The sequence below is a fragment of the Ovis canadensis genome, chromosome 4 (genome assembly GCF_042477335.2).
Source record: "Ovis canadensis isolate MfBH-ARS-UI-01 breed Bighorn chromosome 4, ARS-UI_OviCan_v2, whole genome shotgun sequence".
Lineage (NCBI taxonomy): Eukaryota > Metazoa > Chordata > Mammalia > Artiodactyla > Bovidae > Ovis > Ovis canadensis.
In genome coordinates, this window is record NC_091248.1 from 77,647,196 (window position 1) to 77,663,585 (window position 16,390).

The window sequence follows — 16,390 nt, forward strand, 5'->3', positions numbered from 1 at the left end:
TTTGTGCCCTCCGTGTGCTACAGGAAGTTGGTCACCTGAGTAGTAAAGGTACCACATAAATTAGCTGCATCATGGCAAGAGAGATGGAAAAAAGACAAACTGCAAAGCTGAATTCAAGGCCTAGAAGAGTTAAATACACTAATCCAATTATGGCATTTATGATCTATTATTATTTTCTTAGCTGCCTCATCCTTTTGCTCATTTTTACCATGTGAGGTCCTTACAAAGAGTACACTTATTCCGTAAGGTATTGGCAGCTGTGAGAGCAGCAGTACTGAACCTCCTCGACTGTCAGTAATTTTGAATATGCAGAATTCCTCTGAGAATTGGGTTGTGGCTGACGAATAATTTCCATATCAGTAGTATCCGTTATGTTCAGCCAGCATGCAAAAAGATAAACAAGGTACTTCTAATTAGTACTGTGTAATGATAGGTTGTTTTGTATCCATTTTACATGAAGCCACAAATTGTTGCCTCCTTCAAAGAGACGAGCTGAGGCCTACATGTGCAGAGTGACATGTCATTTGAATGTTAACAACTGGTGTCTGAATTTTCTGGGGTGGATTAATCCCTCTGAAGTTGAACGTACAGAACTCTTCACATCTACCACTTTCAAAGTGAACATTCTTCTCTATAAAATGCTCAAATACATTAATATTTAACATTTCTCACTGAAACCACGCCATATTCTCTAAATAAAAATCTCCATGGGTTTCTCTTTGGTTTCCTGCCTTTGTTTAGCTAAGCTGGCATTTCATCAGCTCAAATCAATTTACCGAATATATTTTGACTTGAACAGAAAACAACAGGGTTCTGAAAGTACCAGGAGAACAGTCTCTGCCCTCAAAAGTGGCTGCTCTATCAAATGTTTCCCTTTCTGATCCATATTAGATAAAGAAACTGGAACCCAAGTGATGCTTTTACATTGTTAAATTCTCATCAATGCAAAAAGTTTAAAAAAAAAAAAAAATATATATATATATATACTGACTTCCTCAAATATCATGCTTAAAGAAATAGCATGCTAAGAGGACATGCAATTCAATATCCAACTGACCGAAATATGCACTAACCAAAGGCACCATGGAAGGAACCATTCATGATATCATATAAAATGTGAACAAACTGAATTCATTCTTTGGGGCTGATAACAAAGGGTTGAGTTCTGCTTCTAAGATGTCTCTCTTAGGCAACATCTCACAGACAAGAATGTGGGCCTCTGTGAACCCCTATGAGTCACTTATTAGCAACTATGAACAGTTTGGCTTAGGAGGAATGTATCTGCCAGTGGAGCGGCAACAGAGTCCAGCAAGTCTCAGGCAATATGTGATGCTGAGAAAAGGTCTCAGCATCAGTGGGCAGCTCCATGAGCCCATGGCTGGAGAGAGTGCTGTCAGAGCAAGCACCCTAAGTGTCTCCCAGCAGAAGCTGACAGTTGTGCCCATCAACTCAATAAGCAGCCTTCCCCAGGTCCAGAAAGGACAGGACTGCTGGTCACACAGCCCATCATCCCCACTCCCATATGCACACCCACACGGTTGCAGTTTGCTTTTGAGGATTCCCTCCTTCTTGGACAGATGTTAATAAGGAAACACTCTTTCTCACAAATGTGAAACTGCACTTGACTAGCTGAACTGGGAAAGACTGACGATTCCAAGCTGGACACCAATGACCTAAAATAGCAACACAACATGAGACAGTGGTTATCCGGAGAGAACAACTGCTATTTTCGGAATGAGGATGAAAAGAAACTGGATGTGGACAGATCGCAAGTTGCGGGTGACTGGCATCAGACTGCAAGGCTCCTCGGTATGCCGATTTTCTCCAGCCATTTTGTGGCATCTGGAGAAGGAGGCAGCCCCTGCAGTTGGTGGACTTCTCTGCCTCTGGTTTTCCTCCACGGAGGAGGAGAGGGAGCAGCTGCAGCTCCCAGGCACCAGTTGGTGAGACAGAGGGAAGCGCCAGAGGTACACAGAAGGCCCTTGCTCCCGGAAGCCCACCTGCTTTGGTCGTCACTTTCAAGAGGTAGCCATCCAGGTCGATGTGGAACTGCGGCGCATGGCAGGGCAGCGCGATGCGCGAGCCGTTCCAGCGCACCGTCAGGTGCTGCTGGAGGCTGACGGTGCCGGCGCCCAGCACCAGGTCCACGGACTTGGTCCAGGAGAAGGAGCGGGTCCTGCGAGCGTCGTTCTTCACCAGCACCTGAAAGGGCGAGGCAGGGGAGGAGCAGTCTTTCGTCAACACGTACTGACACGTCCCCTGAAAGTTAAATGTCCGTCCGTCAAAAGTGTTGTAGTGAGGGTCTCCGAACACCGTGCAGACGCCGGGCTCTGCGGATGAGTGAGAGACAAAAGCAGGTCATAAGCCGAGCACAGGATTCAAAGAGAAAAAACAGGGGTCTCTGCAATAAACCTGATAGGGGCACCTGCCAGGTAAAGGGAGGGCCTGAGCAGAGATGCACTAAGGAAAATCAACTTTAAAAAAGAAAAAGTTCGGTTGTTCCAAAAGTTCGTACCAAATCTCATAGGATATGAAGTACTTCTGGTGCTTTTATACTTAAAAGTTACTTATAACACTTCTGAGTTTTTAAAGCATCTCTATTTTAGAGCCTTGATATGCTTCTATGGTCTTAATGTCAAGGTTAGAAAAATGAAACTGGGATGATTTTGTAAACAGAACTGGCCAAATTTCATAACCCATATAAACGAGAAAAAAAATGTAAATAAAAGGCAGCAGCATATATGACAATTCCTCAAAGCAACAATATTGTTTCCTTTTAACTGATTCAAAAAATCAGGGAACATTGTATTCTAAATGTTATTCATGGTCTTAAAAAAGTATTATATTCAACACTCATATATTTCTAAGGACAGATATACAGACTTGCCAAACAGATACATGTTTAATGTTGTTAAGAAACAAAACACTGAAGAAACTGTCTCTGTGTATTTTTTAGAAATACAAGCCTCTTATATTTTGATCTTTGTATTCAAAATCAAAAGTTGGATAAAAAATAAATTGTAAAACCCATCATTTATTAAGTTTAAGAAATTTCAATGAATTCATCACTTCAAAATACCAGTAATACAAATACTTATGAGACCCAAGTAAAGTTTTATGCTTTAGGGCATTCCAGAGGTTTATATAGAAAATTAAATATCTTTTTTTTTTAAACAAAATTTGACATTGATTTGTTTCCCATATAAAGATATTTTATCTGTTTTAAAGAAGGCATACACAACCAGGAAATGAGAAATTCAGAGAAATTAGTCCAAACTAAAATGAAAAGATCAGTTTCTAGAACAGGTCAAGAACATGACACTATCCCATATAAATAATAATTCTGAAGATGTAAGGGAAAAATGAAGCATCCATCAGGAGGAAGGACGTGCCAACAGATCTGGTAGGACCAACTGGATCCAAAGCAAACATTTGCTTTTAATTTCTAAAGTGTTTGGAAATTAATGTTGTTTTATGATACATTATGTCATTTCATATGTCAATTTCATGTGACTCCACATATATCAGATGTATTGGGAATTTTATAAATTAATTACTTGTCTAAGTTAGCCTTTCTTGTCAACATTTAATAAAGACTCACAGAACTGATCGTTTCTGATACGTAGGGTTCAAATCCTTTAAGGATTATAGAAAAGGATTACTTAGGGGAAGAAGGTGGGAGAGAAAGCTTGAAAGCTCAGCAGCAACATTTTAATTCCCCCTCCATTTCAATTTCTTTTTTATCCTTTTTTATGGTTGCTCTTTCAGTATGACTCCAATTTTACTCAGTTTCTTGCATCACACGGCACCCAGTGCCCACTTTCCAAATCCCCTACCCAACTCCAACTAGTTTTCCCACCTATCTAACCACTCCATACTGCATTTTCCAGTCCCCTTCTCCATGTTATTACTTTCAAAATTGTCCTACTACACATTTCTCTCACATTCTGATTAATGGAATCCCTCCCTGGTATGAGAATGGTGCTTTCTGGTTGATAGGAAGCAAGGAAGTTCTTCAGGACGCCCCAAGTGGCATCAGGAGAAGTATAGTTCAAAGTTAATACTACCACATGCCACGAAAGAACTAAATGTTAATCTGACCACCAGATGCACCAAATTCAAGCAAAGGGCTTTTTCAGAGTTTTTAATGCCACATATTCAATAAGAAAACCCAGAACCAATCAAGGCTTTTGAGCTCTTGAGCTCACAACAGATGGATTTCAGCTTGCCACAGCCAAGACATAAATGAAGGAGCTGAAATTATGCTCCTGAGAAATCCTCTCTCTGCTGTTGAGCAAGCACAGGGAATCCCTATATTTCTGCCTGGAGTCTGCAGGGGACATCGTATGGCTTCTCCAGGTGTTCTGACTGCAGCTGCATCAAAATTATCACTAACAAACACAGTAATAGCTAACATTTACCAAGAATTCACTACACACCTTAGCACTGTTCTCCATGCCTACTGATCATGGACACATTGTAAGAAAATGGATATTTAGATTTTCTCCTAACATTAAACAAAGAGCTAAGCCTTTGGCAGGAAATCCAGAAAATGAACTATTATCTAGTCACTGAAAAAGTTTGTAATTAATGTTCATGCTTGAAGAAATATTTATGCCATGGTAAATGAAAAATAGGAAACCAAATTCTATCTATATAACAAATCTTGACCGTGTTAAAATAAATATCCAAACACCTACAAACCCTAAAATTATAAACTGAGGTTGTTTCTTAGTGGTAAGACTATGAGTGATATTGTTTTTTCTGCCTTATGCTTTTCTGTTTTCATTTTTGTTGTCCTTTTGTTTTTAAGAGTCCAAGTGTGGGTATATGTCAATAAGGTCAATTATATGACAAACTAAATCCTCAAAGAAGCAACAGAAAATATACTGCCTGCAGCATGGCCCAGGAGTCCTGGGAAAAGCTGAGCTGAATTGTAGCTGGGCAGGAAGCAGTGAGGGACATCCAGAGATACCAGGCAAGGGAAATTGTATCTGAGCAGGGCTATCAGGAAAGATATTTTTCAAGAGGCCCTACCTTGTAGAAGAGAAGGGTTCAGAAAACAAGATGATTTTCTTTGTAACAGCAAAACAGAAGAAGCCAACAAAAATTCATGAGGAAGAAGATGCCTGAGAAGTACATGCTGCATTTGGGGGCTTTGTATCCTGAACTAAAATAATTTTGAAACCTTGGCCCTTTTTTCTGTCTGCTCAAGGTCCCTATGCCAGATCCTGTAAAAGCAGTGAACACGTGCACTGGAGAATAACTGAAAGTGAGAATCTCAGGGTTACCAAATCTGCCTCTCTGAAAAGGAAAAAAGAAAACTAGAGAAATACTTAGGGGACAAAAATGAACACTGTATCTGCATATCATTTTTGTTCAGCAGACCCAGTAAAAGGAGCCACAGTCCAAGACATCCTGATGTCTAGTCACATTCTTCTGGGAAGCCTGGAGTGATGGAGCTGAACAAACAGACCCTTCCATAGCTATCCTTGCTTGAATATATTTAAGTCAGAGGATAGGGAAATGTCAGTTTACAAGCAGCAGTATGTAAGGACTTTTCACAGTCCTTTACGTCAAATCATCAGATGTCATTTTTGTTTTGGTTTGTTTTCAGTAATATGTATACAATGTCTAGGCACCGGAAAAAAAGATTAGAAGTGCATAAACCCAAATACTAAGAATGTTTTTTTCTCTTAGGTAATGAAATTATGTGTGATATTTATTTTCCTCTTTCTTGTTTATGTGTACATACATTATTATTTACACTTTATTATTTACAATCACTGTGTATACTCCTGGAATAAGGACATGTGTTTTTAAAAATTAAAAGCACTGAATTAAAAAGTATCTCTTTGATGTTGCATACTTTAATAAGAAAGCTAGGAAAATTAAGAGAGTCAAGCTGCTTCTAGAAAAAAATTCCAATGTTTTGCTTTTATCCTCATCAGATACATTTATTTCTGCCATGAGTATATTTATTCTAATAAGATGGCTTTGTTCTGAGAGCAGTGATTATTCTTAAAACATCCATCAGTGAAAATTAAGGGGAAAGTGTACAGCTTCACTGGAGATGGGCATGGCAACCCACTCCAGTATTTGTGCCTGGAGAATCCCATGGACAGAGGAGCCTGATGGGCCATAGTACATGGTGTCGCAGAGTTGGACATGACTGAAGCGACTTAGCACACATGTATGCATACAACTTCATGTCATAAAAAAGTAAGAGAAATTGAGATTCTAACCCACTTCCCCCAGAATACAATAAAACAAAAACAGAAAAGCCTAAGAATAAAAAATGTATCATTCACGATTCCACCACCAAGAAATAATCCCTGTTAACCATTTTGGAGTGTGGGGGTGTGTGTGTGTTTGTGTATATTTTTAACGAAGTTAAGAGTATCCTGTACATGAAATTTTATTTCCTTTTCATTTAACATAAGATTTCCCCAGTCACTCAAGTCACTTTGAAAACACAGAAGGTGACTTTCATTCTCAGTCCATTAGTATCTTTGTGAACAGAATCATCTCTCCAACTCCTTGCACCACACCACCACGCAGATCAGTACATTTCCCGAGTCGTGTTCTAACCACGAGGAAGTCTATCAAATAAAAACATGGCTTTCAACTTTCCTCCACATCAACTGCTGCAAAATGGGCCCTGTGGAATTGCAGGGCCACTGGGTCATGCAGGGCCCCCTGGGAACCCCAGGTGGGTAAGAGCTGTGATGATGGCAAGTTTGGGTCAAGAACCAGGAAAGGCTGGGATTAGAAACACTGCCCTGAACACAAGCCCTTATACTGTTTGTCTAGGCTTCTCTTGACATGATGTAAGCCTCCAATATAAACAGACCCAGCAGGAACTGAACTTCCCCATTCAGGAGGCTCTGGCCTTGCTCAGAGGTGTCCCTGACAGCTGCTTCCCTGAGGGGGCCTGCAAAGCCAACAGAAGCGCCACCGAGGGGCACCTGGATTCCTTTCAGATTTTACACCCTTGGCTTTTTAAATCAAAACTCAATCTGACTTTACTGTGTGGATGTGGGATCCACCAGACAGACTTACAAATCTACAAATAAAAAGCTGATTTTTTCTTTTTAAGTTGAAGAGGCACCTGAAACTAATTTTAAAAAAAAGAAAAAAGATTTGCTAGAGAGAGTGCTAAGAATGTAAACTTCTTTTCACATAACTTCCATAACCTCAAATCCTTACCAACCTCAAGCAGAAGAGCAAAGGACACATCCCCCACCCCCACCACCACACACACACCTTTGAGATCTAATAAAAACTAAATTTACCCCTAAAGCCCTGGTTGACATCCTATGTGCAGCCTTCCCGCCTGAGCCCAGGGCTACCCCACCTCTCACCTTGGCTGTGCACCGGCCATGCTTGCCGACACCTCACAGTTCACAGCACTGGAATTCTTCAGCTTCTAGCTCATGTACCAACTCCCCATGCCTCAGCCAAAGTCAGTTCTTCCTTCTAAGCCCCCAGAGCAAAACTGACCACATGGCTCAGATTTTCTGATACGGTCAACTTCAAATACTCTATCCTACAGTCACATTATGTTTTTCACTCTGAGGGTTAAAAATCTGGTCACCAAACCCACAGTATGCTTATGAGGAGGCACTTTCTACCCTAGCTTTTGTACTTCAGTTTTTTTAATTTTTAAAATTTAGGTAAAATTGACCGATAATTTCATATTAGTTTTGTGTGTACAATATAATAATTCTCTGTTTGTATACATTTTGAAAGTATAACCACAAGTCTAGTTAACATCACTCACCTTCAGTTCAGTCAGTCAGTTCAGTCGTGTTTTTTTCTTGTGATGACCCTATTGTTAACTATAGTTCCTTTTTACCCTAGCTTTTAGTTATAATGTATTTTTAATGCCTAAACCAGGCCTTAAACTTCTTACACATAAATTCTGTGTATATTTCTCAGTGTCTGACACACTGCCTTGTACACTGGAGGATCTACCTTAATATTGGATAAACGGATTTATCTATGCATTACCAACAGCAATGACTGGTATAATCTATATTAGATATCAAATATTTTCTAAATGAAAGGTTAATTAATTAAATATTACATTTCAGTAGGAAAAATATACTGCCCCCACTGAACTCACAAAAATAGTTAAGTCTGATAAATGGTGTACAGCAAATAATTTAGTAGAATTTTGCTGAATCAGTTAATTAGTTGGATTATGAACAAATTATCCTGGGTAATCCAGGAAGGACAGATGCTATCACAAGTGTCCTTGTAAGTGAAGGAAAAAGGCAGAGAAGAGTCACACAATGATATGGCATGAAAAGAACTCAACTCACCACTGCTGGCTTTGAAGATGATTTGATTCCTTCAAATCAAGGATTCCTTCAAATCAAGGAAAATGGGCTACCTCTAGAATCTAGACTAGCATGAAAACAGATCCTCTCGAGCCTTGAGAAGGAATGCAGTTCTGCCAACACCTTGATTTGGACCCACTCAGATCCATTTCAGACTTCTGACCTCCAGGATTTGCTAAGATAATAAAGGTGTACTGTTTTTAAAAAACTCAGTTTGTCTACAGAGGTAAGAGCAAAAAAATGAATTTAGCAAAAATCAAGGCAACTAGTCTGGAGAGACTAGCTTATACCAGGCAACACACCAGATGCTTTCCATAGTTGCACTATCTCCTTTAATCCTAACTACTTGTCTACACATGCTATATTATTACCCTAATTTCTTAGCAGTGAATCTGAAGAAACTGACATGTTGCCCATGGTCTCTAAGCCAGTTAGCAGTAGAAACAGTCCAACCCAATCTCTGTAGCTTTGAAGCCAGTGCCTCCCTGACCATGACTCGATATTTCCATTTATACCCTATACCACAGCATCCCGTGCAGTCATTGCTGGTAACAAATTGGGATTACAGAGCTTTTAGGAAATATGAACATGGGTATAGACACTTTCCTTCCAAGTGAAAATGAGTGTATCCATTCAAATGTAGAGATTCATAGACACCCTGTTCCAAGACTAACCAATGACCTCCTAGGAGTTCATGAACCCCAGTTTTACAATGCCTATCTAGAAGCTAATTATAAACTATATTATATGGTTCTGTCATTTAACGTGTTTACACTTCATCTCTCCAACCACACTGCAAGTTCCTCAACTCAGGGTCTGTATCAACCTTTTATCCATGTCCTCCATGACACCTTCCAGAGTGCTGGAAATTCACTGGGTGTTAACACAAACTTGTTATAGAAAATGTATTTTTTACGCTCTCTAATCCAAGCCCTGACCTTAAAATGTCTGCTGTCTTAAAGCTAGAAATTACTGTTTATCAGAAAAGAGAACTTTTTACCTGAGAGATGGGTTTCTCATCTCTAAATTAACCTGTCTCCCAGCTTTGAAACCACTTTAGAGCTTTGTGAACATTAAGTTGCTTAGAATAGAGTCCTGGGTTTGAATCCCAGTCTTGCCACCCACTGACTACAAAATCATGTGCATACTACCTACATAACCTCAGTCTGTTCATCTGTAACATGGGTCAAAGAACAACTACTTTGCATGGTGGTTATAAAGACAGCATTGTCAAAATGCTGAGAATATAATAGATGCTTACAGAGTAGTCATTACTGGTTGTATCATTATAAATGCTATGTAAATCTTGCAAATCCGCTGCTGGCAGAAATAGAACTGGAAAAGATTGTAACATAAAAGGTAAATGTGTTGAAAAGACAATGTTGAGTTCATCTATAAAAGACAAACAAAAGGTAGATTTGGAGCTTGAATGGAGTAAGTCTCTAGACCAAAAGAAGATTGTTACCGTGATAGTCAGACATGGGAAAGAAGACAGCTTGCACAAGAACAGGAGACCAATCTGCCCAGAATGGGTAGTTGCTTCAGGAGATGTAAAACACCCCAGCCGTCTAAATAAACTGGCCTGAGATTTATTGTCAGCCTGAGAAGTTTAAATTTATTCCAAAGAACCAGCATTTCTTAACATGTTTCCTATGAAACATCAATCCTGCCTGTTACTCTGCCAAAATAAGTAGAAATTAAAAAAGAAAAAAAAAGAAAAAAAAAACCTCTGCAGCCCAAATTAGTTCGGGAGGACTCTATATTCCATCATCCTCCTGAAAGTTTACCCTGCACACTGGCATGTAAAGGGCTCTGAGAATTCTGCAGTGAGGAAACACATTTAAGTTTACTTGACCCAGCATTTCCCTAATGTATTTAATCATAGAAACTTGTTTTGAAAATATTACTCATGAGGATCCCTCAGCACTAGCATTTTATAAAACAAACTTTGAGAAATTCTGCAAGAGACCAGTCAAGAAAGCTGGTGTAGTTTTCATAAAAGCCAAGTGTGGGTTCTGACAGTGGCTTGCAGAAAGGGCTGAAGAAGAAAAGGCAGAGGTTAACCACAGGGAATAGGATGAGGGGCTGGCTGCTGTGGGAATGGGAAGGAAATTATTTATTAGAAAAGCAATGCAAAGAGACAATCAACCAGACCTGATGACTGATGATCAACATGGGAGAAAAATGCCAAAAGTATGAGAAATAACATTAAGACTCAAAACCTGTGCAGCTGGGATAAAGGGGTGCCAGAATTCAGTCAACAGATAGGGGTTGGAAACAGCCATCCATCTCTCCATCCAACTCCCAACCCGGATAATTTAGAGAATCAAAGGTAGCAACTGTTAATCAAATTCAAACAAGTCCTTTGTGAAAGATGAGTGTAGCCTCCAAAAAAGTGAGAAACTGAGATCTGCCATATTCATATCTTGCCAAGAAGTCCTGCGTTAAGGACCTGGAAATCTAGACAAATGTGAAACCAGAGAGTAACTGCAGAAGGGGTACCGTGGAGGCAGGGCCATGAGCTCACAAGATGAGAAGGTACAAAATAAAAGGAGGGCAGACATGTGCATTAAGGAAAAATACGAAAGGGCAGAGCAGAGGAGGGGAGCAGTGGTTGGGGGAGGAGCGCATTAACCAAGAAGGGGACCTGGATAAGGGAAAAGATGATACCACTCATAAATATAAACTTCCCATCAAGGGGAACCACAGCGTGTAGTTAATAAATCATATCTCCTAACTGCCAGGGAAGGTTAGAATTCAAGTATTGTAATCCAAGAAACTGAAGAGATTCAGTGATCTCAAAGACACAGATAAGGTTTCAAAAGGTGAATAGATACAAATGTTTTCAAATAACTGTGGCGGATTCACAGTGATTTATGGCAAAACCAATACAATATTGTAAAGTAATTAACCTCCAATTAAAATAAATAAATTTATATTAAAAAATAGAAGCCCCTAATTATGTACAGAGGAAAGAAATTAGCAAACTTCATATATATTTGGCAGTAAACCTCCAACATGTAGTCAACAAAGAATCTACAGTAGTGCTTAAAAGTTTGGGCTCTGGAGTCTCATGGACCAGGCTATTGGCATCTCACGGATCAGGCTATTGGCTAACACACCTTGGAGGAGAGCATGGCAACCCACTCCAGTATTCTTGCCTGGAGAATCCCATGGACAGGGGAGCCTGGCAGGCTAAAGTCCACATGGTTGCAAAGAGTCGGACATGACTTATTTTTATTAATAAATACACCTTACTTATTAGTAACTTCTCAGACCCTCAGATCTCATTTGTAAAATGAGAATAACAGTAGCTTCCACTGCATAGATTGTTGTGAGGATTAAGTAACAGAATGCATGGAGAGCATTTATCACGATACTTGACACAGATTTACATTCAGTAAATTGCTGCTGGTAATAGGAGCAATTGCAGCGGCAGCAGAGTATCGGTTTTGTGTTGCTCTTATTTTACTCAGAGGAAATGTGACCTCCAGGGAGGAATAAGTCTGCCTCAGGTTTGCATACAGTAATGTGTGATTTACCATACAGTTTTTTCCACAAAGTATATTTTTCATAGTTTGGGATTTGTATTGGTTTGTCACTTAGCTGTGTTTTATGTTCACCACTGCTAAGAGATTTTGTTCATAAGTTTCTTTAGAAATTGGTATTTGCATCTTTCTTGAGATTCAAGATGGCAGCCTTGGTGAAATGTACCATATATCTAGTAATGAACGTATACATATTTTTATGTATAAAATATACTCTTCCAAAATTAGGCAAGAAAGTCACTTTTAATGAATGGTTTAATAATGGTATTAATAATAATAATAATAATAATTAATAATAATGTTAAAAATATTTTCCCAAGAAAAATTCCAGGGAGAACATTCAATATTATAGAATGAATATTGGAGTAGGGAATAAAAAATGTTCAGGTTTTCATCCTCGTTCTTCCAGTTAATACTACCATTAGCCCCAACTTCCTTACCTAAGAAGTGGGAAGGTTGACCTTACATTAAGGTCCATTCATTTATACAATCCCATGATGCTAAAATGGTGATGAGCTTGACTGGCAGAGAGATTTTGTTCTTTCTTACTCCTGATGGAATTTATACACAGTTATTCCAAATTTCAAATTACATGTCTTTTATTATTGTAAGTAAGAAGATTTGGGAGATCTTCACTTACTGCTGGAAGCATCTCAACCTTGAGTTTCCAGGAGGAAAAATGAATAACGTGGAAAACCATGCCAGTTTGATTTTTCATTGAGCACAGAGCACACCACCTTCTCTGCACCTGAGCAGAAAAGTGAAGGTATTGCCAGGAATAGGAAAGCATGGGCATCTGAATCTACATTTCTTCCTGGGTGGTGTAGAAGGAAACAATGTCTAATTAGAAACTTTTCCTAAAATCTTTCTCCAATCTCTAATCCCCACCAGTCAAAAAGCCCTCCAGACCTTCTCTTCCCTTCCTAACTGCAACTCGTTATCAAATCAAACAAAATGACTGAGAAGTCAAAGATAGAATTTCCAGTCCAAGCCCTGGGGCCAGACTTCCTTGATTTGGGCTCCATGACCTACGTTGGGCATCATTCTTAACCTCAAATTCTCAGTTTCCTCGGCTGTTAAATGGAGCTAATGACATTTACTTGGCCATAAAATGGCCAAAATGACTGTGAGGATCAAATAAGATAAAAAAAAAACCAGACAGCCTAGGACCTGTTTCAATACATAGCAGATGCTAAATAAACATTGGCTGCTGTTGCTATTACAGTTACTGCCATTATTATTAGACAGTGATGATGGTGGTGGTGATGACTGTTAATAGTTGCAACTTAAGAAGTACTAACACCCTGTTGAAACTGACAATAGGTCATGGATAAAAGAGAACCCCTAATAACCTCAGCGCCCTCCAACTTTACATCAGTCTAGAGCCAGAACATTTAAAGAAACAATATTCCTTAGAGCAGTATATAAAACAGAACATAAACTCATTCCCTCACTCCCTTCTAATGCCGTTCCTGCCTGTGTGGGGTTTCCCAGCTACCACTTGTGGTACAGTCGGGTTTTATTTGCCACCCCGTCTGCTGGGTGAGCCTCAGGAGCAGTGACAAACCCACCTCCAGATGCTGGAGCAGAAACTTCAGTGGCTACTTAGCTTAACACCTCCTCGGCAGGGCTAAAGTCAACACCACAAATTCTTATTCTACAAGCTTCTTGGGCTCCGGTTTCAAATTTCCTCGCTTTCCTGAGTTAAGGACAGATTCCTGGCATCCAGGGACCTGGAGTTGCTTACAGTCTTGGAGGCCAGAAACCTTGCTCAAACTCAGCATTACTAATTTGCAGAACCTCTGTCAGTGGAGACTTCTCATAAAATGGACCTCAAGGTCACTATTTCATTAAGTTGTTGCAGTCCCCCCTTCTACAACTACTCTTTAATTGGAGATCGCTGTAGCCATGCTCGGGAACTTAAGAAAGATGTGCCAAGACCAGCCAGGGCAATTTCACCATGTCCATGGTGGGTGCAAGCAGCATACAGGGGCCCTCCTGGACAGCAGATACCCCAGTGCTGCACACAGCTGGAAACCTAACTCTTGGGGGTTTTAAAAAGTCACCTGGCAACTGTGAGCCTCCTCGCACCCTAAGTTGCTGAAACCTAATATTTCCTATTACTTGTGGGACATGTCGTTGAGGTTATTTCAATTAAATGCACATCTGTGCTCAGTATACCCTACCCTCCTCTGTGTTATGTAATCGTGAACTTTCCTTTGGGGTTGGGATTCTGATGGTTAAGACTGATGTAGCTACAGGCACAGCTTAACAGATCTGAGATAGTCACAGACTGGGCATCTATGTCTGGATTACCTTTGGTTGCCTCTGATCTAACAGATGGTTAGGAGATTAAATTTTTTCTCAAAGTCATTCTTTCTTCTCCCCCCCACCCCCCACACACGCCACTCCATCTCTTATCAGTGAAAATTTTGCCACTGAGTACTATTTCCATGTATGAAAACAGACATTCTGCCAGCAAAGAATTTATCTGATTCAGGTCTCTGTTGGGTGGCTAGGTCAAGATTCTGCCTACGGTTTGACAACACACAGTAAGATAACATTTTACACAAACCCAAGTGCTACACACACAACAGACAGTGGCCTTCTTGGCACCCAATTCACAGTCCTGTGACACTTAGCTCAGGGAAAGCAGGACTTGCTTTAAGCTATAGCTCATACTTTGGCAAGAAACAGCATTTGCACCAAAGCTTCATAAAGTTTGTTTAGCTCACTTCAAATATCTTATTTTCAATAAATCCTCCAAATCAAGTTTAATTCTTTTCAGTTGGAAAAAGAGAATGTCCCATGTTAGTAAAAGATAGTAATCCTTTACACACTTTCTTCAGGTCTGATTTTAAGAGGACTGTCTTTTTATGGAATCATCATTGGTCTTTCAGACTTTGAAGACTACTGTACTATGAGGAGTATAACAATTTTGTACCTCAATCATTGTACCTGGGTAACTATAAATTACTGTGAGCACTGACTTGAAGAAGAAGCCTATAAAACTGTTTTACATGTTTGAGTTTTCTCTTCACTGTTCCTTTCAGAGGTCTGAGAGAGCCTCAAACACTACCAAGGCAGATTAAGCCAGTCAATAAGGCAGGAATTCTATAGGATTTTAGAAACAGATGATGCCATGTCACTATTGGAAATAATGCAATACTCATTTAACTACTGCAGATAACCAAAGTAAGTTTTAGATTGGATGCTATGTAGTCAGTCCATTTTATTTATGCATGTGTGCATGTCTGTGTGTGTGTGTGTGTGTATGTGTGTGTGTGTGAGTCGCTCAGTCATGTCTGACTCCTTGCGACCCCATGGACTGCAGCCTGCCAGGCTCCTCCGCCCATGAGATTCTCCAGGCAAGAATACTGGAGTGGATTGCCATTCCACATACATAATATGGGCTTCCCCAGTGACTCACATGGTAAAGAATCTGCCTGCAATGAAGGAGACCCAGGTTCAATCCTTGAGTTGGAAGAGCCTCTGGAGAAGGGAATGGTTAACTCCAATATTCTTGCCTGGAGAATTCCATGGACAGAGGAGACTGGTGGGCTATAGTCCATGGGGTCAGAGTCAGACACGACTCAAGTGACTAACACTTATTTTTATCTTGCCTCCTTCCAAAAGAGGATTGGAAATAGCTTACATGCATCCGTACTAAATAATCCAAAACATCCAAAGTTAAAAAACATATAAGATGAAGTCAGGAGAAAGTGTATTACTCAAAAGCCACATGCTATTGGAGATGAGATACAAATTTATTTCTAGCTTCCTAGCAAATAAAACAAAGATGGTGACTTGAATCAATTGAGACATAATGATACCTTTATAATTTTTTTCTAGAGCTAGGCAATGAAAATACTGAAACACATTCAATTAAATCCAAGGGCTTCTGCAATGTGACTTTTTACACCAGCAAAGGTCAGCCTCACTTTATACCCCTACTCCATCTCATCACTGTGTTAAGGGACACGTGTATACCTGTGGCTGATTCATGTTGATGTATTACCAAAAACATCATATTGCAATTATCCTCTAATTAAAATTAATTAATTAAAGGAATCAACTTATTGTTAGTATCATAGGTGTTTGTTTCTGGATTCACCTATGCTGTTACTTCTGTTTAGAGTACAAGTGGTTCTCAACCAGGAGTGATGTTGCCCCCCAGGGGACATTTGGAAATTTCTGAATTTCTGTTGGGTTGCTACTGACATTTAGTTGGTAAAGGCCAGAGACACTGCTAAACATCACAGAATGCACTGGACGACCCCTACCACAAAGAATTATCTGGCCAAAAAATCAATAACACTGAGGTTGGAAACTCTGCAGTAACTAATGGGGTATATATATGTGCATGTGTGATCTTATTTGAATGAGACAGAAATCAGTCATTTTTCTGGTTCTAGAAAATACTAGCCTTAGTTTGTACTTCAAACTTCATTTGCCTGTTTTAGAAACTCATATACCGGAAGAGTTTTCAAAATTGAC

The 16,390-nt window shown here is 39.7% G+C and overlaps 1 protein-coding gene across 2 annotated transcripts in view; it reads right to left on the minus strand.

Moving 5' to 3' along the window:
* Positions 1-16,390, minus strand: part of BMPER (BMP binding endothelial regulator) — a 257,526-nt gene that overhangs the window by 78,206 nt on the left and 162,930 nt on the right. Inside the window, exon 12 of one of the 2 annotated variants that reach the window (XM_069586706.1) lies at positions 2,001-2,330. The exons of the other annotated variant lie outside the window; for it this stretch is intronic. Within the exon in view, the coding sequence (XP_069442807.1) occupies positions 2,001-2,330 (330 nt within the window). The remainder of the gene's footprint in view (positions 1-2,000; positions 2,331-16,390) is intronic. 2 annotated transcript variants of the gene reach the window in all.